Source organism: Dermacentor andersoni, chromosome 3 (genome assembly GCF_023375885.2).
Source record: "Dermacentor andersoni chromosome 3, qqDerAnde1_hic_scaffold, whole genome shotgun sequence".
Classification (NCBI taxonomy): domain Eukaryota; kingdom Metazoa; phylum Arthropoda; class Arachnida; order Ixodida; family Ixodidae; genus Dermacentor; species Dermacentor andersoni.
In genome coordinates, this window is record NC_092816.1 from 49,389,434 (window position 1) to 49,416,287 (window position 26,854).

General features: G+C 47.0%; 1 protein-coding gene across 1 annotated transcript in view; it reads left to right on the plus strand.

Moving 5' to 3' along the window:
- Positions 1 to 26,040, plus strand: part of LOC126548525 (adenosine receptor A2b-like) — a 131,231-nt gene extending 105,191 nt beyond the window's left edge. Inside the window, exon 2 of the mRNA XM_050196749.2 lies at positions 23,897 to 26,040. Within this exon, the coding sequence (XP_050052706.1) occupies positions 23,897 to 24,769 (873 nt within the window). The 3' untranslated portion in view covers positions 24,770 to 26,040. The remainder of the gene's footprint in view (positions 1 to 23,896) is intronic.
- Positions 26,041 to 26,854: the final 814 nt, after the last annotated feature.

The following is a 26,854-nucleotide window of genomic DNA, read 5'->3' on the forward strand; positions in this document are numbered from 1 at the left end:
ATCGGCTTCTATTGAATGTTTCCAAGCAGGACGAAACTAACACTTGACAGTGTAACAGGCACGTACGTTCATTGTATAATTTCACAAGCTTAATGGGATACATTTAATTTAGTTTGTAAACGGATACCGCGCGTTCTCGATTCTGCCGGGCGACTTCGTCGGCCGTACACGCACGACACACTACGACTGCATGCCATGTGCGCACCGGTGTTTAGCCGTGATTCGTGAGATATCTGTGCACAGCAGGCGTAAAAACCAACTTCGATGACCATTTTGCGCACTAAATCTTGTGGAAGGCCAATATGAGCCATTTGCGTGATTACAGCAACGTATATGTACTTCTGTACACTGATAATGAGCGAGAGTTTGCTACATTGCGATTTATGAAGGCGGCTGTCTAGTGCGTTCATGAGCGGCTACTCTTCTCAACTTATTTATGACTGTTTTCTTAGAATGCCAAGATTTGCTGCCTGTGTAAAAAAAAAAGCAGGAACGCCCGCTGGTGACGCAGCACTGTTTTTTCTAAGTTACATAGGCGATGTATGAAATTCTTGTGCTTTTAGAGCGGCTTATGTAACATGCATAGTGACAGAGTGAAACTAAAGCTACTGGGTGTTCTGTTTTGTATTTCTTGTTATGCATCAAGCACAACATTATTTGGGTATGCACCGTAGCATTTCAACATAAAACATAATATGTATGCTGACTTCAGTTCATTGCATGTGCTCGGTTTACAAGCTCAAAATTTGAAGCATGTGTTGTGAATATCACCTGGCCATTGGTTTCAAGGTCGAAATGCGTATGTATAAATGAGCAAAGGATAAGTGGAAAAAAGTAAGTATCATGGGCCTCGTATTGACCATGTTTTTATTGACTGCGATCGTCACGATCTGCAAAAAACAAGTACCATATGGGTCGAGCGACTCGAGGCGAGAGCGCGCTCACGTGCGCGGAGAAATCATGCGAGTACCTGGTGCACGTGAGGACGCGGAATTCTCGCGCGACCAGTGTGCCTTCGCGTGCCACGAGCACGGAATAACCACGTGTGTTGAGCAACAAACGCGTACACGTGTACCCGCGTCAAGCGTGCAAGACGCGAACGATCCCTGCAATGAACTCCTATTTTCATAGCATCGCTAACACCGCGTGCACTTCGCCTAAATATCTTCTAAACAGTGCCGAAAAGCACAAGCAAGGTGTACTTATATCTCACACACGCGGGTGTTTTCTGTAGGCTTGAAGTTCTCCCGGCCGATTCTGTGTAACCACGCAGAATGACGCTCTCGGTCATTTTTCCCAGTCGGAATAGAGAAAAAAGTCTTTCCAGACTCAGTTCGGTTGCTGCGTCCGAAGGCGCAGCAGCCAGGCATGATTTCGTTGCAGTCAAATGCGAGCGCGACAATCGGAAACACACACACACACGCGCGCGCGCGCACGCACGCACGCAAATACGTTGGGAACCTGCGCTGCCTGCGCTCTAACTCAGCCGGCCCGCCCGGCGCTTGGAAGGTATATGGCACCCGAGAGGTCACGTGGTACGGTTGGGCCAATGAACGTGTCGGCGGCGCGGGGAAAACGAATGCGGTACTCTGAAATTTTTTCCAGTGACTCTACACGGCCTCGGGCTCGCATGGTCTCCAAATTTATGAGCGCGACTGTACAAGAACGCGAGCTTATTGCACCAGCTTTTTACCTGGTCGAAATGTAGGTAGGTAACCACAGTTCAGTTTGAGTTTATTCTCCATTCAGTAACATTGAATAAGTAACTGATTGTATGCAGACGAAGCTCCGAAAATCAGTGACTGCTGTGGCACCCTCGGCTCTGAAAAGAAAAAGAATGTATACAAAACGTAGGTTAAAGCGGAAAATTAAAAAAAAAATGTGCAAGGAAAACAAATGAACGCGTGTAATGCAATACGTAGCTAAGAGAAAACAAACAAAAAGTACATATATCAAAAAGCTTAATTGTACAGAAAAACATGTTATAGGGCATAGAACTATTTGAAAAAAATAAAACATTTTAAGTCATGCTTGAATACACTCAAAGATGACGTTAACTTAAGCGGATGTGGTAGATCATTCCATATTTTTATTACTGAAAACGAGGATGTCATTATTCCATGGTTGGTGTTACATTTAGGTAGTCAGAAGTTCAAAGTATGCGCATAACTAGTGTGCTTGGTATTAGTGAGTAATGTGTAGTCCACAATCTCGTAAGCAAGCTGTTTTTAAGGTCACCTAAGAAAGAGAACACTTAAGTGATACCTAAACAAGCCAGACACCGTTAGTATATAGTTAGCCTGGCGTAGCAGCAGAGAATTTGAGTGATAGGATCGGTTGTTGATCGAGCGAATAGCCTGGCTCTGTATGTATTGAATAGGCGAGAGGTGGCAGTTATTTGTGTTTCCCCTGGAAGAAATACCGTAGGTGATATAACTATGAATGAACGCAAAGTATAAAGATAATAATGCTAGTTCTGAGAAGAATGCACACGATTTAGTGAGTGCTCTTATGCCGAAAGCTGTTCTTTGTTTAAAAAACGCAAGATGATTAGTAAACTTTCATTTAGGATTTTATGCCAAGGAACGACACACATTTCCGCTGCAGGAATAAGATGACTGTAGAGGGTTACTTGATGGATACAAGGCACCATCCTCTGCCTCTGTTTTAAATATCATGAACTGAGTCTTGACACGGTTTTAAATTAAATGATTTAACTGACACCCTTGTACAACTTTCGCTAGTTAATTGTCCAATTTGAGGAGTAACGTTGTTAAAGACGTGTCTGACAAGGATAGTTGTATTATCACCATATAGAATAGCATTAGAAATATTAGAAACGTCAGGTAGGCCGTTGATGTAAATGAAACCACAAGGGTCCCAGTATTGAGCCCTGTAGTACCCCTTGATTATTACCTATCGACTCGGAATAAGCGCCCCTTACACAGACTCTTGCGCATGGTCATGTAAGTAATATTTTCAGGAAAGTTAAAGCTAAAGTTAAAAGTTACGCTCACTCTCGTGAAAGCAGAACGCTGGGCGGCTTTCACAATTTGCGAGCAGGGCTATCGACATCGCTCTCACTTCTTAGCGTTGCTAGAGGAGGGTATATTACTTTTTGAGAGTCTGCTCAAATCGAAAAATTCTGCTCGCTAAATATCCACGCGCTTTTGGAAGTAACCACCGCAGGTGCAAGCACTACCGAGGGTGAGCATAGCGTTGCACCATAAAAAAACTAGGTCCTTTACATGTGATATAAAGCTTGTAAACATGGATAAGGTGCCTCAGAAAGGCTGGCCAACGTTTCGATAGGAGGACCTATCTTCGTCAAAGATAGGTCCTCCTATCGAAACGTTGGCCAGCCTTTCTGAGGCACCTTATCCCTGTTTACAATCTTTATACCACAGTGTGCTATTCCATCTGTCAGCTCCTCTCTTGTTTTAGGTCCTTAAAAGTCGGTTGTAAAAAGGACTTTAACAAACACATACTATTGCGACGATTAATGTGCACTGCTTGCTTTAAAGGGACGCTAAAGGCAAATATATAGTCAAGCTAAAGTGATAGATTAGGGCTCTAGAATCTCTAAGGCGCCAATATTATCGCGAACAGAGCTTTAACTATCGATAAATTGAGGTAAATTCAGGACACGATTAGGGACTTCCCCGGGAAATTCAAGTACTTGCCCGATGACGAAAGCATTTTTCAGTTAAATTCTGGCACCAGTACTCAGCCACTCGTTGCATAAAACATCCTTGTGCTGTATTATAAGATGAAATAAAATGCGACTTGTCCAGTTCTATCCAATTCTTAGAAAACAAAACTCATTGAAATTACCCTTGACACCGACGCGGGCGGTCGAAAGTTCTCGTTTTCGCTCGACTCTGCGCCGTCCACGCTTTCGCGTTTCAGTAGTTCCGTTATCTCTCTTTTGTGCTTGAATACATAAAACGACGTTATGTCAATAAAGTAACTGGAACGCCAGTGCATTTCGTTGCAAAGTTCCGGGATTATTATCTCGAAACTGGCGTCATCCTGAGAATTCGTTCCAAATGGATTCGCCCTGCGAACTCCGCGGCTAGAATATGTAAATAGCAGTCTGGGTCATAAGCTTATTAGTTAAAAAGCGTATTAGTGAATTGTTTTTAATTATTCGATTATGCATTTCCATTCTTTTGTACAAGTAGCGTCCGCCTCTTCCGGTAGACCACCTCATGAGCTAGACTTATTTGGGCTATCTGCCACGCGCAGCCTTTAAAAATTTTCGGATCGCTGAAGCACCCTGTATATATGGCATCAGAAAGCGGAGCAATGCGTTTAAAGCCTTCTTTGCTAAGGGCGGTCAACATTAGGTGTACCAGGATTCTCAACTCCGACATGGAAATATATGCACAGTCTATAACCAGTCCGTTTGAGATCTGGTTTTGGGGCGGAAGCAACGTGGGCAATCAAAAAAGGAGATGGTAGCCACAGTTGTCGCATGCAGTGGTGTCGGTAATTTCAGCGATCAATTAATGCGCACTCATGAATCTTCTGCAAAGAGTGCTCTGCGCGTGGACACCAGGAAAGCTGCACATTTCCCTCCACATACAAAAGCTAGCCACATTGTCCTGACGGCCGATGTTGAGATGAGGCGCACGGCGTATAAGGAAAAAAGAAAATTCTCGATAATTTCAATTGCCATAATTGTAAAGTGGGCTCTAAAAATTTGTCAGCGCATGGAAAAAAGCTGTAGCTCTGGGACGAATTCGTGTGAGCCTTCTACAGCGCTGCACAGAATTGGTGCTCCTGAGCGTAACCACCCGCCGCTAACGAATGACCTGCGAAGCATCCCCGACTGACGCGACTGCAGACAAACGATCCTGCGCAACGCAAGCAGCTTCAGTTAGTAGCCCGTGCCTCGCCGACAAGGTCGGCGGCAGCAAACCGCGAACGCGACGGTGCTCGGCGTGACTCACGCATGTCACGTGCTCGGCGGTTAGGACAGAGAGGGCACAGAAAAAGAGAAAGGAAGGTACGATCGGTTGTTTCCCGGTGACTACGCAGCTAATCTCTAGCAAGGGCTAACGCGACTCTCATTAAGGCTGCTGATATGGCTCCGGCTCTTCGGTTGGCAGTTACGAAGAGACGGTTATCTGTCACCCCTTTTGTTAATCTGCTCGCAGCGTCGTATTTCTTTCTCCGGTTGATCAGCGCCGTGCAGAAGCAATTACCGACGGTCACGCATGTTTCAGGAAGAAGCCGCGCGTGCAGTTGTGATATACGCGAGGCGCTTTCCGGCGTGCTCGGAGCAATGCATTCCGTAATTAATCCGTTAACCGCGACTGTCTCGATCAAGCAGCGAAGAAAAACAGTGAAACTGGAAGCGTTTTATTCAAACACGACTGCACTCAAGCAGATTGGGAGGTAAGATAGCGACTTCTATCTCCTCTGATGAAACGGGCGCGTGTGCGAATCTTTTGAGTTTTTGTGACGTCCGTAAGGCGCGGGCTCTCTGCGCATGTAATCGATTAGCATTAGCGCTTTCAAGCAAAACGACGCTGGCGAAGTCAACGGCGGGGCGTCTTGCCGTGGCCAACGAGTCGGGAAACGCTGATCTAACGCCTCACTGAGTGAGAGAAACGCCCAATGCTCTTGCGTAGCTCAAGTCAAGTGAAGTCAGCTGGGACTGACGTCAGAGCAATGAATGGAGAAAGCGTGTATTGCGTATGAATACCGGTAATGGAACGAAAAGGTACACGTTCGACTACTTTCAGTGTTAACACGTTATTGTGACTTAAGCGCTCGTAGTAGCGTAAGTTCTGCCTGAAATCAACCAGACTACTGGCTGACGAATAGATGTCCGAATTAGTCGCGTATGGTGCATTTTCAGCGTAAAGTAGAAGAAATACTCGTCATACTGGTTTTAATATTTATGACGTTCTTGCTTCGAGCGAACTGTCGACCCTCTCTGCAAGCATCCATTCCCTGCATTTGTCTTTTTCCTCTTTAAAGGTAAGGCAATAGGTTAAATGCCCAGCAAGTCCTCTATGGCTTTTTCACGCATCTCGTCAGCCCTAACCAAGGTGGCAGTCTTCAAACTATGTAATACTGTAAATAACGCGTCAGCGCGCGGACTGACGCCACCGTGCCAAGCAGCCGCGTTCCCTCACACGAACTATCCCAGCTATCGGTACGTGTCCCTCAGATTCAGTGGTGCTTTTGTCAAGTCGTCGGCCATCTTGGCTAAGGGCAAGTTGGATGCGTAGAAAAGCCTAATTCAAAGGCATTTCCAACACTACATGTTCACCGCAAATCAAGCGGTGCAAGTTGAGTCACATGCTCAGCGTACGTCACAGGCGGGTGCGCGAGTTGGTAGATCATTTACGGTGTAAATGAAAGCGGTCATAAACTGGCACACGGCATAGAAGGGAATGGCGCTTCGTAATCGGCAGATCTGGTGGCAGGAGTGTATGAGGCACGTTTTTTTTTTTTTTTTCAGTGACTTTCTGCGTCATAATAGCCTTGTTTATCACTCGCCCACTGCAGACCGCGAACTGATTCCTTCTTCATAGCAGTTGTCCACTTCACAACCTTTCTATTCCCTCTTCCCCGTGCCCCAGAGTAGGGTAGCCAACAAGACGCATTTCTGGTTAACATCCCTGCCTGCTCTCTTTATTTCCTGCTCGTCCGCCTCCTACTTCAAAACCTGCTTCCTTATTCGGTTTATTGACATTATCTGGCCTTATCCCCGATCATGACTAACATCCTTAGCTTGTAGCCTTCCCGATAGCACTTATATTTTTAATATGGAATATTTACAAATCTTACAGTTATGCGCGTACTTTCTACGACAGTGTTATTATCGGTGCGTATGCATTCAGCACTGAGATTTCCTCCCCACGTAAAGCTCCATCAATCTTCACCAACGTTATCGTCGGCGTCATCATCATCATCATTACTCATCATGAATACAATTTCTTTCCTGACACGGACAACTAAAGGAGCAGGAAGTGAACAGCGGCTTTCGATTTCTCTACGAACGTGTTCGTCTTCATTTCAGCGCAGGACAGTCCTAAAGCTTCGTGCCACACGTCGATGGGGCCGAGGTTCGTATACTCGCCCCCCGAAACGCCGATATGGCGTTCAGTGGCAGTTCTACAGTCTTAGAAAGACGACCGGTCCAGCTCGGGTCTACCCTTTCTTGGCCAAGGGATCGAATGAGACCAGACAATGTAGCGGCGCACAGCTAATGCGGTAGATATCGGCTTTCTGGTTTCGAGCCGGGACGACCCGCAACACTGCCGACAAGTGCGCCGCCAAGCGCACTCATCGAAATTATAACGACGTGACATTATCGGTTTCCAATTTTCTACGAGCTCCACGGATCCCTGGACCGAACAAAAGGGCTTTGTTGTCACGTTGGATGGTAAAGTATGAACCGCAATATGTAATCTTATTCTAGAGCACCACGGTGACCATTTACACTTCACCAGGGGGTTCGAAAAGTAACTGCAGTGGAGACGGTGGTCTTATATTTCGGAGCCTTACTTACGGCAGTGCGGTGATCACTGTAGGAGAGGCTGAAAACATGTCCATCGCCGGCTCGAAGACCCGCTTTGCACGCGACGCTGCGTGTTATTAAACACACGGTGGAGAGAGTTGCTCAAGTTATGCGTGCAACGTGCTGCGTAATGGCTGTACTGTTCCTGCAGTGCGTGAGGATGGTTCTCGTGTACACTCGTCGTTTGAATGCACCTCATAAAAGTTATGAGACCAATCGCAGCCCTCGCGCTATCATACATAGCACCCGAAACTGCGATGTCATTCACAATTATCGCATTTTTGTTTTATTTTCTCACTGCACAATTAGTTTTCAGACAGCTTGCATAAGCTGACTGTAGCACTGTGCCTTTACTTAGACACATACTAAACTCTTAGGCCGCTTTCTTTCTTTTCTCTTTTTTCTTTTTGAGGAGGTGGGGGAGGGGGTGTGTTCGCGCTCAACTTTCTTGATGCAAAGAGGAATCCCAATTTGTTCTGTGTCCTCTAACCATGCCAACTTAGCGCAAGGTACTGAACGGACGCTAGCACAAAGCACACTCAACTGTTTAGTAACGGGCGACCACCCACCGACAAATGTGCTACGCGAAATCGCACGCGCCCCGTCGCATCGCAGCGTCATTACGCATTAACTGCGACATAAAAAAATCACCCATGTCGAAGAACGGCACCCATGAAGTCACGCCCCAAAACGCGCAGGCTTGTGGACGCCTCGCTGATACTGAAAAATGCCTTTTTTCCATAATACAAACGCCTTTAAGGCCGAGAATAGTTACCACAGTTACGAAAAAATTACCACAGTTAGAATGCAAGGCCAAGTAGCACAGTCTTGAAGCCATAATAGACTATGTCCCGGTTTTCGTGAGTCCTTTGTCAAAGTACGGCATTGTACTGCAAAGTAAAGCTGCATTGGATCATCCCTTTAGGCGAATGCTCCGGACTAATTCTGACGACTTCGGCTTGGCCAACGAGGATTTGAATCAAAGTGCACGAGTGTTCTTGCATTCCCTCCCCATCGTAGTCCTCTTGCCAGGGACAGGATTCGCCCCCACGACCTCGCGCTCAACTCACCACCGCAGGCGCTGTGTCATTGCATCGTTTTGATCTTGAATAACATCGCTGAGCCAAATATACTACTTTTTTCTCGGGCTATTTAGAGAAAAAGTTTGACTAATATTTATACTTGTTTCGGGAAAGCTATCCACATATTGGGGGTCCGTATTCAGCTCGTCAGCCCACGCTGCAATCTAACCACAGAGTCCTCGTAAAGGAAATTTGCAGCGAACGTCATCAAAATCGGCGCAGTTCCCGGCGTGCACTGCGCCGATTTCGATTAGGTTTGCGGCATTTAACAGGAAAGATGTGTGTGAATGATTAATGCAAAAGAATCAGACTTCTTTATATAGGCCGTCAGCTTTCTTTGCGAAAATTTCTGGAAATTGAAAAATTGAAAAATGAAACTCGAACATCATGTCTTCAACACTGTAACGCACAAATAAAGATATCGCAATTCTGTAATTTGTGCTTACTTGGGCATCTAAAGCTTACGAAATTGAATGGGTTAAACACGGTCCAGTAATTCGGAACTAATCTGTTAACATCGTGCTTTCCTGCAAAACCCTCGTAAACATTCTGACCAATTCATGTAGCCTGCAAGCCATCATCACAGTTGGTGGCTTTAGATGTGCTAGCAGATTTTAGTCTACAGAACTGCAACATCTGTGTTTGCTGCAGAGTTACGGATTCGTAAGCTTGTTGCTTCAATTGTTTTCTTTTTTTAAGCTTACTAATATTCAGCAATTTTTGTAACATGTCCGAAGTGCTAAACCACAATTTCGTTTACCACAGTTGCCAGAATGTAAGATTCTCTCTCAAATGCAGGAAAGACACAGGTCCAGCCGTTGTATCTTTTAGCCGTCTCTGTCGAAGTCATCGAAGAGACCCGATGAAAAATTTCGAAAGGCATTCTTTGCCCAACTAAGGATAAATCCAAAAGCCATTCTATTGGCCGTCTCTTTCGATCTTTAAAAGGGACTCGATAAAAAAAATTGAAAAACCTTTTTACGCACCATACGTATACAGTCTCAAAAGCAACTCCTTAGAAAGGTTCTGTACACTATGCTCTTTTGAGTTTCGAAAGGAACGCGGTGGTCAATTACCTCTTGACGCTCAATAGAGTAATTGAATCGAAAAAAATAACACAATAGAGTTCTATCGAGGAAGTGGAAAATATTTGCTCAAGGATGACGATAAAATGTTTTGTAATGCAGCTGAAGTTTCGTCTTCAGTGTCCTTTCCCAGAATTCTGACGTGGCACATGTAATGCGGCACGTTATACTTGCGCGCTGGATATATATATATATATATATATATATGTGTGTGTGTGTGTGAATTACCGAGGACAAAGGGGCTTAACTACGGGGCCCGATCCTTATTAATCATATCATGAGAAGCCAACAAACAAGGACGCCAAGGACAACATAGGGGAAAATACTTGTACTTACTAAATGAATTAAATAAATGATAAATTAATGGCAATGAAAGTGGATGAAAAAAACAACTTGCCGCAGGGGGGAAACGATACCACGTCTTCGCATTACGCCTGTGATGCTCTAACCAATTGAGCTACTACGGCGCGGTTATCCCATTCACTTGCTGGGGTATTTATGTGTTACTACTGGAACTAACCTTGGGAGTACCATACCTTGGCGGCGGATGTGGAAAACCCTTTCTGCCGCAGTCGTGACGCGTACGTGATTTTTTTGGGTGAAGGCAACTGGTCAATACACTCACACATGCTACCTGAAGGCGTCAATGTTGACGGATTCGAGACCGTCGTTATGTATTGAACGAGAAGAAGAGAGAGAGAGAGAAGTTTAATGATACGAAATGCTGAGAGGTCGGCCTGAGGTATAATCCTCTAGCCAGCTACTCGGCATTGGGGGAAGGGGAAGAGGGAAAGAAAGAGGGAAGAGGTGCATGATGGGTGACGATGACGATAGAAGGAAGATGTAGAACATATCGCAAGCAATTTGGCATGCTCAAAGTCTGCAATCCAAGCCCGTAGTTTTTAAAAAGTTCAGTAATGCCTGAATGGCCTTGAAACTCGATTGAGCATCTGGCCAAGGGCCTAAAATAACGTCCTCCGACAACGGTGCGCTGTCGAGACGCGTAAGGTCGTTGTCCAACATGACCTATAGTCTCAGTCACATTGCACACCTCACAGTGTGGAGACTCGGTGCGTAGCATGAGGTGCACGTATCCGCGCGTAAACGCTACCCCCAGCCTTAGTCTATGCAGAAGACTGGCACAGCTTCGTTGAATTTTCGGTGGTAGCCTAAAATTCATGGCAGGGTCCAATCTCTGGAGTCGTCTGTGGCGATTATCCGGATTGTCCTAGTGCAGTGCTGTCAATTTTCGGATGACACTGGAGAGGAGACAGTTGGCGTCCGCTCTTGAAAAAGGAATTGAAAGCAGTGGCTCTCGTTCTTCGAGTGCTTTCTTCACTTCGGCGTCGGCCAGTTCGTTGCCCTGTATACCACAGTGACTGGGAATCCACTGAAATGTGATGTGGTGGCCGTTTTCTTGTGCTAAAGTGTAGAGCTCGGCAGTCTGAAGAGCCAACACTCTGTAAGCGCTTTCTTTCAACACCACTCTAAGTAGTTGAAGAGCCGATTTTGCGTCGCTGAAGACTGTCCATATTTGAGGAGGCTGTCGCGAAATATATTGAACGGCCTCTCTGATTGCCACTAGTTCCGTAGATGTTGAAGTCGTCTTGTTATGCAAACGAAACCGTCGAATGACTTGATGCGCAGGCACGACGAAAGCCGCACCAGATGCATACGACGATACCGATCCATCTGTATACACGCTCACCGAGGAGTCATATTCTTTCGATATATATTCAAGTGTTAAATGTCTGAGGCCGACGGTAGGTATTCGCGATTTTTTAGTATGCTGGTATGGTATGCTGGTATGGCAGATTGTTGCCATTTAACGGCTCTTGAAAAAGTGGAGTCCGGCCGTATATCGGTTAATGTCGATAAGGGATGGCGTCCATGACGACAAAGCAGTCGTAGGAATACTCGAAGAGGTTCGCATCGTAGATAGACAGGTAAAGGGGTGACGCGAGCCTCCTCAATTGTTCCGTGGGTTGAGGTGCAACGTGGAACACCGAGACATGTTTTCAGTATCTGTGCCTGGGCACTTTCCAGCGTGCGTAAACATGACGGGCTCATACCTGATAAAACTGGCAGGCTATACCTAATGTATCCGACGTAGAGAGCCTGGTACAGCCGGAGTAGCGAACGCTCAGATGGACCCCACTTCATACCGGCCAGAAAGCGAAAAACGTGAGCAAGCCCAGTTAATTTTTTTCTTTAACATTGCCACATGTTTCGACCATGAAACACCGCGGTCAATGACAACGCCGAGGTACTTGTGGTGGGTGACATATGGGATGGCATTTCCATTGATCATAATTGGATACCAACACATAAGCTTCCGTGTGAACGCTATCGCAGCGCACTTGTCTGGGGCCAGTTGCAGTCCTTGGCACTGCAGGTACTGAAACGTTAAAGAAACAGCACGCTGCAATCTGGCACGAATTTGTGGTCGCGTGACTGCGGATGCCCATATGCATATGTCGTCTGCGTATGTATTGATGTGTACTGTATCAGGAATTATTTCCGCAAGGCCAATAAGGGCAACATTGAAAAGAGTCGGGCTGAGAACTCCTCCTTGAGGCACTCCACGGACCACAGCGTGTCTTGTCGTTTCGCCATCATTCGTGCACATGAAGACTGTACGACCATTTAGGTAATTATCAATCCACATGTAGAGACGGCCGCCGATGCCTAAATTACTGAGGGCATCAAGAATGGCTTCGTGCAGTACATTGTCATAAGCTCCTTTTATGTCTAAGAAAACTGCTCCTACAAGGCGGTGTCGCTTCTTTTCGTGTTCGATCGTGGACACGAGATCAATGACCCCATCTATTGCAGACCGGCCACGTCTAAATCCAGTCATCATTTCAGGATAAAGCTCATTCTTTTCCATGAACCATTCTAATCTAGTGAGCACCATCCGTTCCATCACCTTACCGACACAGCTAGCTAAAGCTACTGGCCGGTAAGATGACATTTCGTAAGGCGATTTTCCTGGCTTTAGGAGGGCGACCAAACGGCTGGTTTTCCACTGCTTCGGGACTGTACTGGATGACAACGTGGCGTTATAGTATGACAGCAGGACTTTCCGACCTTCCATCCCAAGGTGGCACAGAGCAGTATACGAAATACCGTCAGGTCCAGGGGCAGAAGATCGTCTCGACGCAGCAAGTGCAGCTTCCAATTCCGGCATCGTGAAAGGAAGGTCAAGACGATCATCTTTAGGAGGTAGCACGGGTCGATCCAATGTTGGACATGCTGAAGCATCGGTACGGGTGACTCTCTTACAGAAGTCTTCGGCAACCTACACTTCCGTCAGAGATTGGTGAAGTGCTAGAGCACGGAAAGGATGTTTTTGCTGAGGAGGGGCACGAAGGCTTCGTACTATCTGCCAGATCCTAGAAAGTGGCTTTCGAGGATCTAGAGACGAACAGAAGGTCCTCCACCGTTGTTTTCCCATTTTTTGAAGGTGACGCCGTATTTTTCGTTGAGCTCGTCGACATAAAGCAAGGTCTAATGACGATTGAGTTCGCCTAACCTTCCTTTCCGCTCTCCGACGGATCGCTCGGAGCCGTTCATATTCAATATCAATCGCCGTTCTGGATGTAGGTGCACTGATGAACTTAGTTGTCTTCTGCACTGATGATACAATAATGTCTTCTATATCAGATGGTGAAGTGATGTCTCCACAGTACTCTTCGACAGATGTAGTGAATGTGGACCAATCAGTGCAGCGTACAGCAGATGCAGTTGATTGCACAAACCACTTCATCTGCACATATGTTGGTATATGATCGCTCCCATGCGTTTCTATGTCCAAGCACCAGTTGACTAAGGGCAGGAGGCTCTGAGATACAATAGTGAGGTCTAAGCAACTTCCGTAGGTAGTGCCGCGGATGTAAGTTGGAGATCCATCGTTGATGACAGCCAGACCTTCAGTGTCTATGAAGTCCATCAAGTGCCTACCCCGACAGTTCATTGCGGCACTTCCCCAGTAAGGATGATGAGCGTTGAAGTCTCCAATAACAACATGAGGGCCTGGGGAACTTTGTAATACAGTGGATAGATAAGAGAGTTCAAGTCTTTGTCTAGGAGGTATGTAGGCGCCGATGATCGAGAACACATGTAGTTTATGTTTTAGTGTCACACACACATATTCATTGCTGTCATGTGGAGCGATCGTGTTCCGCACAAACGTCATGTCACTGCGTATACACATTAACACTTTGCTCTTGTGTCGATCTTCACGTGACCAGAGCTTAACGTATCCGGAAAGGCGAAATTCCGACGTGAGATTTGGCTCGCATATCACGATCACTGGGAAGCGGTATTTGAAGACTCGTTGCCTAAAGTCAGACATGCGGCCGCATAAACCTCGAGCATTCCATTGCATTATAACAGAATGATGCATCTTTTGTTCCAATTTCCAGTGTTTTATCGTGAGAGCCATGATTAACACCCTTATTTTAGAGCCGTTAATAGCGGCTCCATAGCATCTAACGCCTTCACGACCGATAGTGCAGTTGGCGTTGCCATTCCGGAGAGTAATATACGCATAGTGTTTACTAGCTGTTTGAGCATGTCTATCACCTTTTCATTTCCAAGCCTTTCATTACCCTCCCGGCACTTGGGGAGAGCCGAAGGAGTATCTCCTCCGGAAGCCCTTAGTGGTAGCGAAGGCCACTCAATAGCCGAAGAGGTTGGACGCACGTAGGATGACGCCTCATTCGTTGACGGGCGCGGTGGTACTGGGGGAGGCGCATCTTGTGTGGCCCGGCCGTGCACTCTCTGTGGCACGTTTTGCATCCAAGTACTCAAAGGAAGTGCCTCTTTCCCTCCGGGCTTGCTCTGGGAGCGGCGACGCCTTTGCCGCAACCGGCGCCTTTTCTTGCGGACGGAATCGGCAGCCTCCTTGTGCGTGGAGTTCTCTCTCACCATTTTTCTCAGGATTTGCCTCTCCTCTGCCATTTTGGGGCAGTCCTTGGATGTCGCTTCATGGGCTCCGGAGCAACTTGCACATTTCATGGCGTCAGTCTCACAGGAGTCTACATGATGAGTACCACCACATCTTCGGCACGACGTAGGATTCTTACACACCGCACTCACGTGGCCCAGTTTGAAGCACTTGTGACACTGTAACGGGCGTGGTACATATGGACGCACTGAGTGCCTCACATAACCTACTTTGACCGATGCTGGCAACGAGTCTGACTCGAACACCAACTTGATGCACCGGGAGCGGCCGAATCGGTGGATGTCGAGGATTCGCACTGTCGACGATAAAAGAGCTCGCAGGTCTTCATCCTTTATGTCAATGTCCACATCTGATATCACACCAGAGCAGGTATATTTGCCGTACGCTAGGAATGAGCGAACTGGGATGTTACCAACCACTTGAATGCCTTTCAAAGCCTCCAATACTGCCTGAGAATTAACGTCCACCGTCAGAATGTTCTTCCGAGCATTAATGCGGATCTCTCTCACATGTCCTGAGGCTATTCGATCGAAGTATTTGGTCAGCGATTGTCTGTTCAACGAATTCATATTCGTACCTTCCGTAGTTGGGGTGTAGCCCACGGAGAAGACCCGTTCTTCACATCTGCTTTTATGAGTAGAATCACTGCCTGCTGACGTCCGGCGAAGCTTGCGCTTCAAGTGGCGCGATTGGACTAGCGTGTAATCACTGTCCGATTCCATCTCTGCCGCTGTTGAGCTGTCAGATGAATCGGGAAGCCTATAGTCGGTGATGTCGCGGTTTCCCACGGACAGGGCTACCGCCGCGGGACTCGCCTTGCCATGAGGGCGCGGAGGTCCTCCGTCCTCCATTCCGGAGGATGACGTCTTCGAGGAAGCTCCTGATATGCAGAAGTCGCACAACTTTGAAGAACCACAGAACAAGGTCTACCGTTCCGCACTTCTTCGTCTTCGTTCACGAGAACGAGAAGAAAGGGAGTTATACCCGCCGCGGTTGCTCAGTGGCTATGGTGTTAGGCTGCTGAGCACGAGGTCGCGGGATCGAATCCTGGCCACGGCGGCCGCATTTCGATGGGGGCGAAATGCGAAAACACCCGTGTACTTAGATTTAGGTGCACGTTAAAGAACCCCAGGTGGTCAAAATTTCCGGAGTCCTCCACTATATATATATATATATATATATATATATATATATATATATATATATATATATATATATATATATATATATATCCGAGAAAAGCAACAACTACCACTTCATTGAAATGCCTCGCATAATCAAGCTGTTGACAGCTTTAGCTTCCCCGCCTCTCTTCCCAACCTCGATTTTGTCAAGTCCGACCGCTCAAAACAGCGAATTTATGAAAGTTGTTTCGCCGCCTACAGCTATCAAGTCACGCAGAAAAGGAAGGCGTCGGGTAGAAAGTTACTTCTTTGACTTATCCCAGAAGCAAGATTTGATTACGACCTTATGTAGTGTTCATGATGCGGAATGAAAAGTAACCTACGTCCTCCCCTATTATTGGTGAGCACTCAAATCGCCATCAAGCAAGTAAGGTTCGTCATTCTCGGTCCTGTAATACTACTTTGCCGTGTACTTCAAGAAGGTCTCTATAACGTTTTCTTTTTTTCGGAGACAAAGAGAATGAACTCGTAACGTGTAATTTCAAGAAAGTTCAAATTACAAGTTGAACTTGAAGGCACAGCATTATCTCTTTCGAAATGAGCAAGGACATTGCGCGGCAATATTTTCCTATACTTAAAGAGTTTTAGCTTTTCCCTATTTACGTACGATCTTATGTGATCATATATATATATATACATATATATATATACACACACGCTCTTCTAAGCTTGCCCATCCCCTCTCTACCTTTATACCACGCGACCGCTTTTCCCACGCTTCACACACAGACACTTTTTCCTCCTACTTTGAGACTCCTAATTGACGCTCACGCATCAAAATGTCCCGGATTCTTTTCGTTCTGATCAACCGCCACAAGAGGAAGCTACCAGCTTTCCGACTGACGCCAACATCTTAAGCATTCCGGTGTTCAATAAATTGCTACGCGTCGCACGGACAGCCTAACTCTATCGTATTTGCACGGAAGCACCGTATATAGTCCGCTTCTTTCATTTCCGCGAAGAGTTTACGACGTCACAGGAAGGCGATAAAAATATATATTCTTTTCCGTTGCGTGCAAGCTTACGTGACTGTTGCAGGCTAGCTTTGACCTCCAGTCCTTAAGACAATGACCTCTTTTGGGGAAATGACCACGGAGAAACGGGTCACTGTGCGAGAGTGTAAACAAATGCGATGCCTTCTTTGTCGTCGCCCTGGTCAGCACCGGAAATTGAAGCGCCGAAAGAACTAAGATGCAGCTTGTGAGGCGAGGCACAAACCGAGCGAAGTAGTTTTACGAGAAAAGTTGCATACTTCAGCTGTTCCAAGGAGTATCACCGCTTTTTTTCTGCCTCCTTTTGTTACGTTCTTCATCCGATTGGGGAAGTTATATGGCCGCACTATATACCGAACTGGAGATCCAATGTCCTCTTGCCTTCCGAGTCTTACAGAGTGGACAAGGACGCGCAGGGAGAGGGACGGACAAAAAGCTTCTCGCCCTGCGAAACGGAAATTAAAGAAATGTTTTGAATGCCTTTCGGGGCGCATTGCGCAATTGGCTTGGTTACACGTGTAGCGCTACGTGTATATTCTGCCTCGCACAGTTTCAGCGGCCCTGGCGTTTTAGTGGTGTAATGGCGATCCTACGGATCAACGACGGGAGCACGAGGATCTGTGTTGCCATCAAAAACTAGCCGATAAAAAGTCACAGACGGACAAGCAAACAACAATGTACAGAGGACGATACATACATACATACATACATACATACATACATACATACATACATACATACATACATACATACATACATACATGCATGCATGCATGCATACATACATACATACATACATACATACATACATACATACATACATACATACATACATACATACATACATACATACATACATACATACATACATACATACATACATACTGGTGAATACAAAAACGAAAAACCCGACAGTTATACGTGTTGGCACACGGGCGATAGGTACTCTAACCCATAGCTTTAATTCTCACATTACCAGGTTCTCCACGTTTTCATTCGAATACTAACAGCTTTTTCGCCTAGTAAAACGTAGGCGCCCCTCCGATATCGTCAGTGCGCCTTATTCGCTCTCGAAAGTAAAATGTCTCGTTGTGTTTCTTTTTGCAGCGAAGCTGTATATGGCTAGCCAATTCGTCCGTCCGTCCGTCTGTCGGTCGCCTGTACGCCGAAAACTCATCCGGCGCAACCCCAGGCGCATGATCGCAAAAATGTAAGAGAAAGAGAGGCGCGCGATTAGCCAACGCCACCTAGATAGCACAAAGCCTGTTACTCCGATCCATGACGTCACGCTACCTGGCCCGAAATTTTCACTGACGAGGCTGGCTTGATGAAAGTGGTGACGTCAAAATCACTGTTGCCTACTCGGGAGCATCCCCATTACATTCTATGGCCATCCGACCAGGTAACATGAGATCATGGACCGGAATGAGAAGGCCTTTTGCTATCTGGGTGGTGTCGGATTAGCTGCGCCAGTAGTGACGTCGTTGCTCTCCATCGCAGCCGAGTGCGCGCGCAGCAGTTTCTCTCTGGCTCCAAAATGGGCGGGTCACGCGTCATATGTACTCCTTAGGGGAAGGCAGCATTCGATCCGCACCGCCGCGACCAGAACCGGGAACGAACTCGTCTACGCCGTGCCGATGCTGCTGCCCGGGCACAATAACAGGCTCGTGCAGCCGAGCGCAAACAGCAACTGCGTGCCGAGGACTCGGCAGCGTATACCAAGCCGTCTTTTAGTGAACCGTCGTGATTAACTCCGTCATAAACACCGGGACCGCACGTTTCGGCTTCGCTCGTTAACCATCTGCATAGAGTGCTTGGGCGGTGATTCTTTTTTTCTTTTTTTTTTGAGCCACAGTGTAATACCAAGTATGGCCAGTCCATCATTTTCACTTGGAGAGTTTTCCTGTTCGGCAAATTGCTTCACGACGATTCTCAGGATGCCTAAAAAATTAACGCAGTTTATTTCCTTCTTTCTTAAAGTTACGCATTTATGGTTTCTGATAAGAACTCAGATGAAGATTCGCGTACAATGATTTCAGATCGTAACCGTCACCTTGGAAGCTCTGATAGCACATCCATGTGCTGCACACACGAAACGGAAGGGTTTATGGTTCCATTGCCTTCATGTTTGTTTTTATGACCGTAAGCTGCTTAGATTTTGTCATGTGCCTCCTCTGCCACTGTAGCGATCGAATTTTCAGCAGTGGCCTAGAGAAATCGATGTCTTTGTTCACTGCTCTGACAACCGGCCGGAAGAAGCAGAAATGTAAGGGACCGTGGCAGTATGCTGTGTTTGAGAACATGCACAATGCTCGATCGTGTGCGTTTAAGAGTTTAAACTCCTCGCTATGTTCAGTTTTGACTCTTTCGAACACCATTGTAGTATACAGAAAGTCAATGAACGAGAAGTCAGGAAAAGTCAATATAGTCACAAAATAAATAATACAACCCTGATGAGCGGCCCACGAAAAAAAAAAACACGCTCGGTTATTGACTGCGATTCATATGAATTATGTTTCTGTTTGGCCTATAACTTTTGCACTTTTCCGTTTGAGCTATAACCGCCTAGTAAGTTCGCTTCTTTTTCTCCTATGCGTGTGATCCCACTTTACGAAGGGCTACTACACGAAACCAGCTGCTTTGTGTAAGACAAGACTATAGAAAGAAAGAAAGAAAGAAAGAAAGAAAGAAAGAAAGAAAGAAAGAAAGAAAGAAAGACGCTCACTCCAAGAAGTCTAGCAAGTGAGCCACCGGACGTTTCTGCAATGGTAGACCAAAGCCGGAAGCTTAAAGTGACCTCTGTCTCCCGTCTCGCAGTGCTTCGTGAATGCACGAAATGGACCCGATCTCTGCATTGCCTCCACGCTTCGCCAGACCTCTCAGTTTGCTGTCTATATTTGGACGTGCCAACTCCCCACATCTTTCCGATGGACGATCTCTGCAGCTGTCGGAAGCGCGGAGTTTCTCTTTGCCATACACTAACTCTTCCATGTGTACCAGCAGTTTTCTCGTCAATGCGACCCTGCAGTGCTCCAACTACTCGATACCCGAGTTTCCTTACCTTCCTCTTTCCCCCATCTACTCGGGGAAAAAAATGGCTTGAAGAAGAGAATCCTTTTGTATCCATCTCTTTCTTTCTCTTTCTTTTCCCTCCCAACTGCTCCTCTCAAAGCTCATGTACGCTGCATTAAGAAGTCCTCGTATGTGCACAACTGTGCCACGTAGAATATCGGCATTTCCCTGTTGCTACCCGGTGGCGCCCCGCCGTTGCGCAGTCTTTTCTCGTTACCGTCGCGTTTCCGTCTTGCGCGAAGATTGATTGCGTAGGCGTAAGACGCCGACATGTTCTCACAGTCAAGACCTCCTGTGATGACGTCACGTAGCCGCGTTCAGAATGCACTAGTCATCAGTCAAAGGCGTGACTGAGAATCAGATCGCCAATCTGTGTTTTCGTCGAACCGTTTTTGTAAAGATGTACGCCTACATCTCACTGACGTTCGCTGCTTTCTTTGAGCCCCGCTTATAGTGAATATAATATGCATAGGATTCTTAAGGCTAAACTTGAAATTGACAAGCTCCGAATATAATTTCGCGGCCGTTTTACGCAGGAATCGGTCACCTTCGCTTTTTTGAATCGCACGACAATTGTGACAAAAATTGGACGGAGAGGGAAATGGTGCACTTGTTTAGTTTTCCCTCTACAGGAGCTATGCTACCTGCACAAGCTACAGTTCGGTATATCCTAGGCCTTGAGAACTTGAACAGAACTCGGCTCCAAACAAAATATGCTAATTTTTTATGATGTCCATAGAAAGCGCTTCACACTACGCTTTCCACGTTCGCTGAAATATTTATTTCTGCGCTGCTGCGCTTGGGCTCAACGCTCTTGAAAAGCGGCCAACCTGACAATTACTTCTCGAACACTTTAACAAAAAAGTGTGGACACTTTCGTAAGTTTGACGCATAATCCTGCTGCGATCGATTTCCGTTGGCAAAGGATCAATAAGTCACTTTTTGCGAGTAGCGCCGTGCTTTTCTAATTCATTATAAAACTAAAGCCAGTTATTCTGGAGCGCGACCTAAGATATCGCTATATTTTAACAGAGCCCTCTCAATCAAGCAGGAGTGGGACCAAGCCTCACTGGCCTTCGATTTCGCAACTGCCGATTCCACCGTTCGCGCACGGTCATCGTGCTGGGCGCGTCGTCATCGCCTTTTATGGTGGAATCGCTGTGTCACGTAGTAGCGCGCTACACCCCATATGTGCCTGAAAGAGTTCCAATGGAGTTCAGCAATGAACGTGCCTCGTAACTGTATTCGGTGTGCTCCAGCCAAGGTACACATATCGCCGTGTTCCGTGTGCTCTACGGGTGAATAAATTTCGGCTTTACTCAGCCGCACCAGCGCATGCCCCCTTAGGGTGGACGCCTTTGTATCGCCGGCGAAATTCGCGCACGAACACGGGCGAAAGCAACCAAAGAAAACTATTGGCTTTAAATGTTGAGACGCCGCATAAGTAAAGAAGCTGCTGTCAATACTTGCAAGAATTTAGCTATCCGCGTCAAAACGCAACGAGCTCCATCCAATTCTTCACAGTGGTTGCACACTGCGGCATAAACAGCAGCGGTTGTTCCTCGTCGGGTTATATTTTGTTCATACTCCACTGAAGAAATTAAAAATGAGGCAACATTTTCGCGCCGCTTTGTCTGAACGATGTTCATTTTTCTTTGGACGACAGTGTATCTAAATAGATGCGAATCTTTGAAAAAAACTTTGCGAGTGAGCGCTTGTCCAATCGGCTTGTTTCTATCGCGGCCTTCTTTTTCATTCCGCGCACATTTTGATGTTTTCGAAAATGTGGCATAACATGTTTACGGCCGGACATGTTATGGCAAGAGCAATAAAATGCGCAGGCATAGAAGAAGCTGGTCGATACGCATCAGGAAGGGGCCGTGGGATGCCGAACTGACCCGGAAGAGTGCTTCAAAGAAGAACACATAAAGGCTTTCCGCTTGGACTTGAAAAAGTTATCGACTTTGCTGTTTATGTTGGGTCAGGAGCACTAAAAATGTCCTTGATGGATGCCCGTCCGAGTGGAGCAAGGACAACTCGATCCGCATCGGAAACATGCTTTTAATTGTTTTTGCGACGCATAGCTATGCTCCCATACGCGCAAGTACGAATGAAAGAATAACATTGATGCACATACGCTGTCACTCTGTATTTCCGTTGTTGCAAAATGGTGGCATGAAATTGCGCTGTTGGAGGATGGCTATACAATTAGCTGAAAGTGGCCTGAAAGGAGGAGCTAGTGTTGCTGTATATGCTCCCTGCGGGAGCATATACAGGAACACTAGGAGGAGCGTCTCTCTGAGCCTTCAATATTCTTCCGCCACCGCCGGAAAATATACTGAAGGCAGCGGACGGGAACATAACGCCGCTCGGCTTGCACCCTATAACTTCTCAGAGTTGGGGAATGTTTGCTCGCTATTCGGGGGAAGTCAATTTCGACTGTTTCTCGCGGTTTTCCTGGATTGCTATGTGTTTTTAAGCAGCAATGTCTGAATGTGTGCGTGCGTGTGCGTGTATGTGTGTGTGTGTGTTTGTGTGTGTGTGTGTGTTTGTGTGTGCGTGTGTGTGTGAAGATTGGTGCATTTCAACTGTCCAAAATACGATCACGAAAAGCGATTACGGATGAAAGAGCGGTCTGTTCTGCCAGTGGCGTCACGTTGACACCTTGGTCACCTTATATGCACTACCTTACAAAAAGAATTGTGGATAAATGTGCCAGACACTCATATTATCTCTATCAGACAAGTAGTTGTGTTTAACATTTCGAAGCAGCTGTTGCAGGGGTGACTGACCATTATGTCTTTATCTGTACTTGGTCTTTATTTTGTGCATTTCTTCTAGTCAAAATTGATCTCCGGTTTCAAGAGGAGGGGCTAGTAGCCAGCCCCTGCACCGCATTTCTAATTGACCCTTTTGCTTTTAATAGCTGGTACGTGGCTGCTGTGTTAGGCATGTCCCCATTTTAACTGCGCAGTTTATAATAATAAAGTGGTTTAGAAAAACGCTATCGCGATAGAAAGGCATATAAGGAACACAGATAAAAGTGCAGCAGTCTAGAAACAGAAAATTATACGGTTGCCTATCGTGTGGGGTGCCAACTTGATGGGTTTAAAAAAACAATCCGAGGACACCTAGTCATTCCTTATGGATTGTGAATTCGAAAGCATCAATATTCAATTGAACGCTGCTGAGTGGTGCTTCGAGTATTGTGCTGCGAGTAACGTTTTCGAGTTTTGCTGCGAGGTATGTCATCGAGTTTTACGATGAAATTGGTGCGGTATTCCTTTTTCCAACACGACCTTTCTACGTTAGCACGTTGGCTATAGACCGGCATCATTTGGACGATATTGCTGAGAAATCAAGTGCATGAATTTATTATTTATTATTACTTAGTATTTGCTACGTACGTGGCGCATGCGACGAGACACCGAGGAAGCACCAGCGGCCACCAAGACCGGCAGGCAGCTAAGCCCAGTGGGAGTGAGAGAGAGAGAGAGATACGGAGCGCGCGCTGGCTTTCGAGAGCCCTCTCTCCTCACGCCGCACCTGGAGCGCTAGCGCAGCAGCAGGTGCTCCGTTCCTCCGGCTCTTCCCTGTCGAGGCACGCTCGTGACGTAGCTTCAGAGCCAATGGGAATTTAGGTGCGGTGTTCCTGCTACAGACGCTGGCTTTTTCCCTCAATGGGTCATTTGATGCTATCGTGCATGGCAGTCGGTGGCTTGAAGATACATTTTATTACAAGCATTCAGCGTGCCGCGCAAAATAACAACAAACGGAATACCGAATATTGCACTGCAATCAGACCTGTTTTCATTAGCAACGTTTAAAAATCAAGTTGGCTTCATCGTAAGCGATGTAACTAACCTGCGTGTAGAACTCGTGCGCTATTTATCCATGTAACTGGGTTTCTCACGTTGTCTATGTGTTATACTAACGCTGTTGTTTCCTTCTTGTCTGTCTCTTGTGCAGCTTCGGCAGATCACCGTGTTCGCGGACAACGTACGAACCGAGCACGACGGCACCCCATCGCGAGGCGCCGGGAACAACAGCCGCTCCGACGAAGCCCTCTGCACACTACCACTCAAGGAGACGCCAAACCTGAGCGAAGTGGACCGGTGTCGGCGACTCAGCGCCGACTTCCACAAGCGGAACCCCAGGCCTTCGCCGACGAGCCAAAAGTCCAACGGCATCGTTTACACCGAAGAAAACGACCACGAATCAATCGTCAACCACAACGGAAGGCACCAGAAGATGAAGGAGGAGGCGAACAACCACAGTGACCCTGCGCCCGACGTAGGCGACAATGGAACAGCGCTGAGAAACGGGCACGTCGAGGAGTTCGGTCACTACAAGAGGAACCGACGGAAAAGTAGCGACAGCCACCACCAGGGTCGCCGTATGCACCGATGCAACAGCGACTGTTCCCACTGCTTTCCGCTGCACCTGAATCACCACCACAGTCAGCAGCACAAGCGCGAGGTTCGCACCGCCAAGGCCCTGCTGTCCATCGTGCTCTTCTTCATGATCTGCTGGTTCCCGCTGTACACGCTCAACTGCATCAAGGCGTTCTGCGTCGGATGCGACACGCCGCATTGGGTCTTCGACGTGCTCATCGTTCTGTCGCACGCAAACTCGGCGCTCAACCCGTTCCTGTACGCTTATCGCATGAGTGACTTCCGCAACGCCTTCAAGCGTCTCCTGAGGTGCAAGTCGCCGGCGCCTCTGGCCGAGGTCTTGCTGTTCTACCGCAACGCCGCCGGGACGCCACCCGTGCATAGGGACTCCGGAGGAGGACCCGGCCAGCGACTCGCCGTAGGAGAAGCTTCGACGCCAGTCCTGTAGATGCACGAAGGCTCCATAAGCGTGGTTCTTCGAAGAAAGGTGCTTGTAAACCGAATTTTCACGCCTTCTTGCATTCATAAGCGACGTTGGTTTGCTGGACATGTGCTCACGCACCCCAGATACAACACCAGATTCGTCCAGACGAAGCTGTGGCCGGCGTCGATCGCCAGGATATACCCACCTATTACCACATCCCATCCGTGACCACCATCGCCAAATTCTGGAACCTTGTTCCCGATGGATCACCTTTCGCGGATGTCACTTTCAAATACAGGTTGAATGGCTTAATCAGTTCAGCAGAAGCGGATGTGACGAAAGGAAACGGCACACCTGGCATCAGGGTTGTTTGCCCGTCTCGCACATTTCTGCGCATTCAAGAAACAGCCACAAGAGCGATGGTCCTTGCTCGAAGTTATGTCACGAAAAACGTGGAAAATAAGATCGGCCGATTGAGAATGCGGCGTCCCTGACTTTACAACGTACCCGAAGGCCGGCAAGGTAACTCAGTCCTGATTCCGTGCCTGCTTTCTACGTCACCCGTCGAGAGGGGTGAACAATAAGCCGGCCTTTGTGCCACAGAATCTCGACAGAGATCTCCGAGACTCAGCAGTTGCACGGGTACCAGAAACGGCCAGTCTGCGCTCGTGTCACGCAGTCGGTGCGCTAGTTTTGGGAACGCTGCGCTCAGACTCTAAGGAACGGCGTGGAGTGCAGAGGTCAGCTCTGACTGAGTGTCAAAGGAAACGACTGTTCCTCTTCTGCTTCAAAAATTGTGTGCGACTGACTGTACCATGTGGGAACGATTACCAAGGAAAATCTATGTGCCATTCTTTGTGTTATGCTATATGCGTGTGTTTGTGTGCACCCCCTGTCGAGTGACTCTACTTAATCAAAAAATAAACTTTCACCAGTGCGCTCTAATTGTAAGCCAGAACAAGGGAGAGATTCAGTGCAAGTTGGAGGCTTACAGTGATTAACAGTGGTAGAACGAGGAATCGTCGTTGAAACCATCATTTCGACAACGGGTCTTGTCTTGAAGACACCTCCCTTGTGCATTCTCTGTTCTACCACTCCTAATCATTCTAAAATCAAATGCGACATGCGCCGTAAATCCTTGCCAAACGTTGCGAAGCCATTGAGTGCGCTACCGGCCCGGACGTAGTGGGGTCCTCGTAGACATTTCGTCGCTTCAAAGCCCCAGAGATTGTACGGTACAATGCTTCCCAACGGCATTCCTAAAGTTCGGAGCACCTTGCGTGTCACAGGAACTCTTCAACGTCAAAGCTCCTCCCCAAGAAATGTACTTACATACGTGTCAAGCACTTTCATTGCTCGTGTTTGCCTACAGGGATCTAGAAAAACTCCTTTTTCTCATTCTCTGTGCTTGCGCATTTGTAGTCTTTTATCAGCTAATTCCGTTGCGCCAAGGTAGTATCTTTTCTCGCTAGCGAGCAGATAAACCTTCAATGACTGTTTACGTGGACAAGAACCCCAGGTGAGAGGGCATTGTGGCACTGATGAAAGACGTTTCGGGTTGCCTTTAAGAGAGTGGTGAAATCGAAATTTTGTGGAATGAGAGTTGAAGAATTGTAGGCACACAGATGAAGACATTTATGTTATGCTGCAGCACTCAACTAAGTTTCTGAAGCAGTAAAAGGTCAAGCTTATCGTGAGAGCAAGGCTTGGTAAGACAGGAAAGGCCTAAGAATGGAAAACGAGGGGCGACTACACCTTGAGATTTCAACTCCAGCTCGCGTTGACGTAATTAACTCTCAGAGCGTCTGCTCGAGCGTAGTAATTGTTTACCAGTAATGAAGAATGGCATTGTATTTTAGGGAAACCAAAGAGCCAACCTAGAAAATTTCTGAAATTGTTTCCTGCTTCAGAAAAGCCTAAACGTGACAAAGTACTTCGAAATACGTGGCGTCACACTGGCGTACACTTCCGAGATTCCCGCGTACAAAGGTGAGCTTCGTCTTCATTATGTCCAGTAATAATCAACTTTTCACCAAAAACAAGAGAAAACGAACCTTTGGAATAATACTTTACTTCTATAAACAAAGTTAATATTGCTTTTTAGTGTCC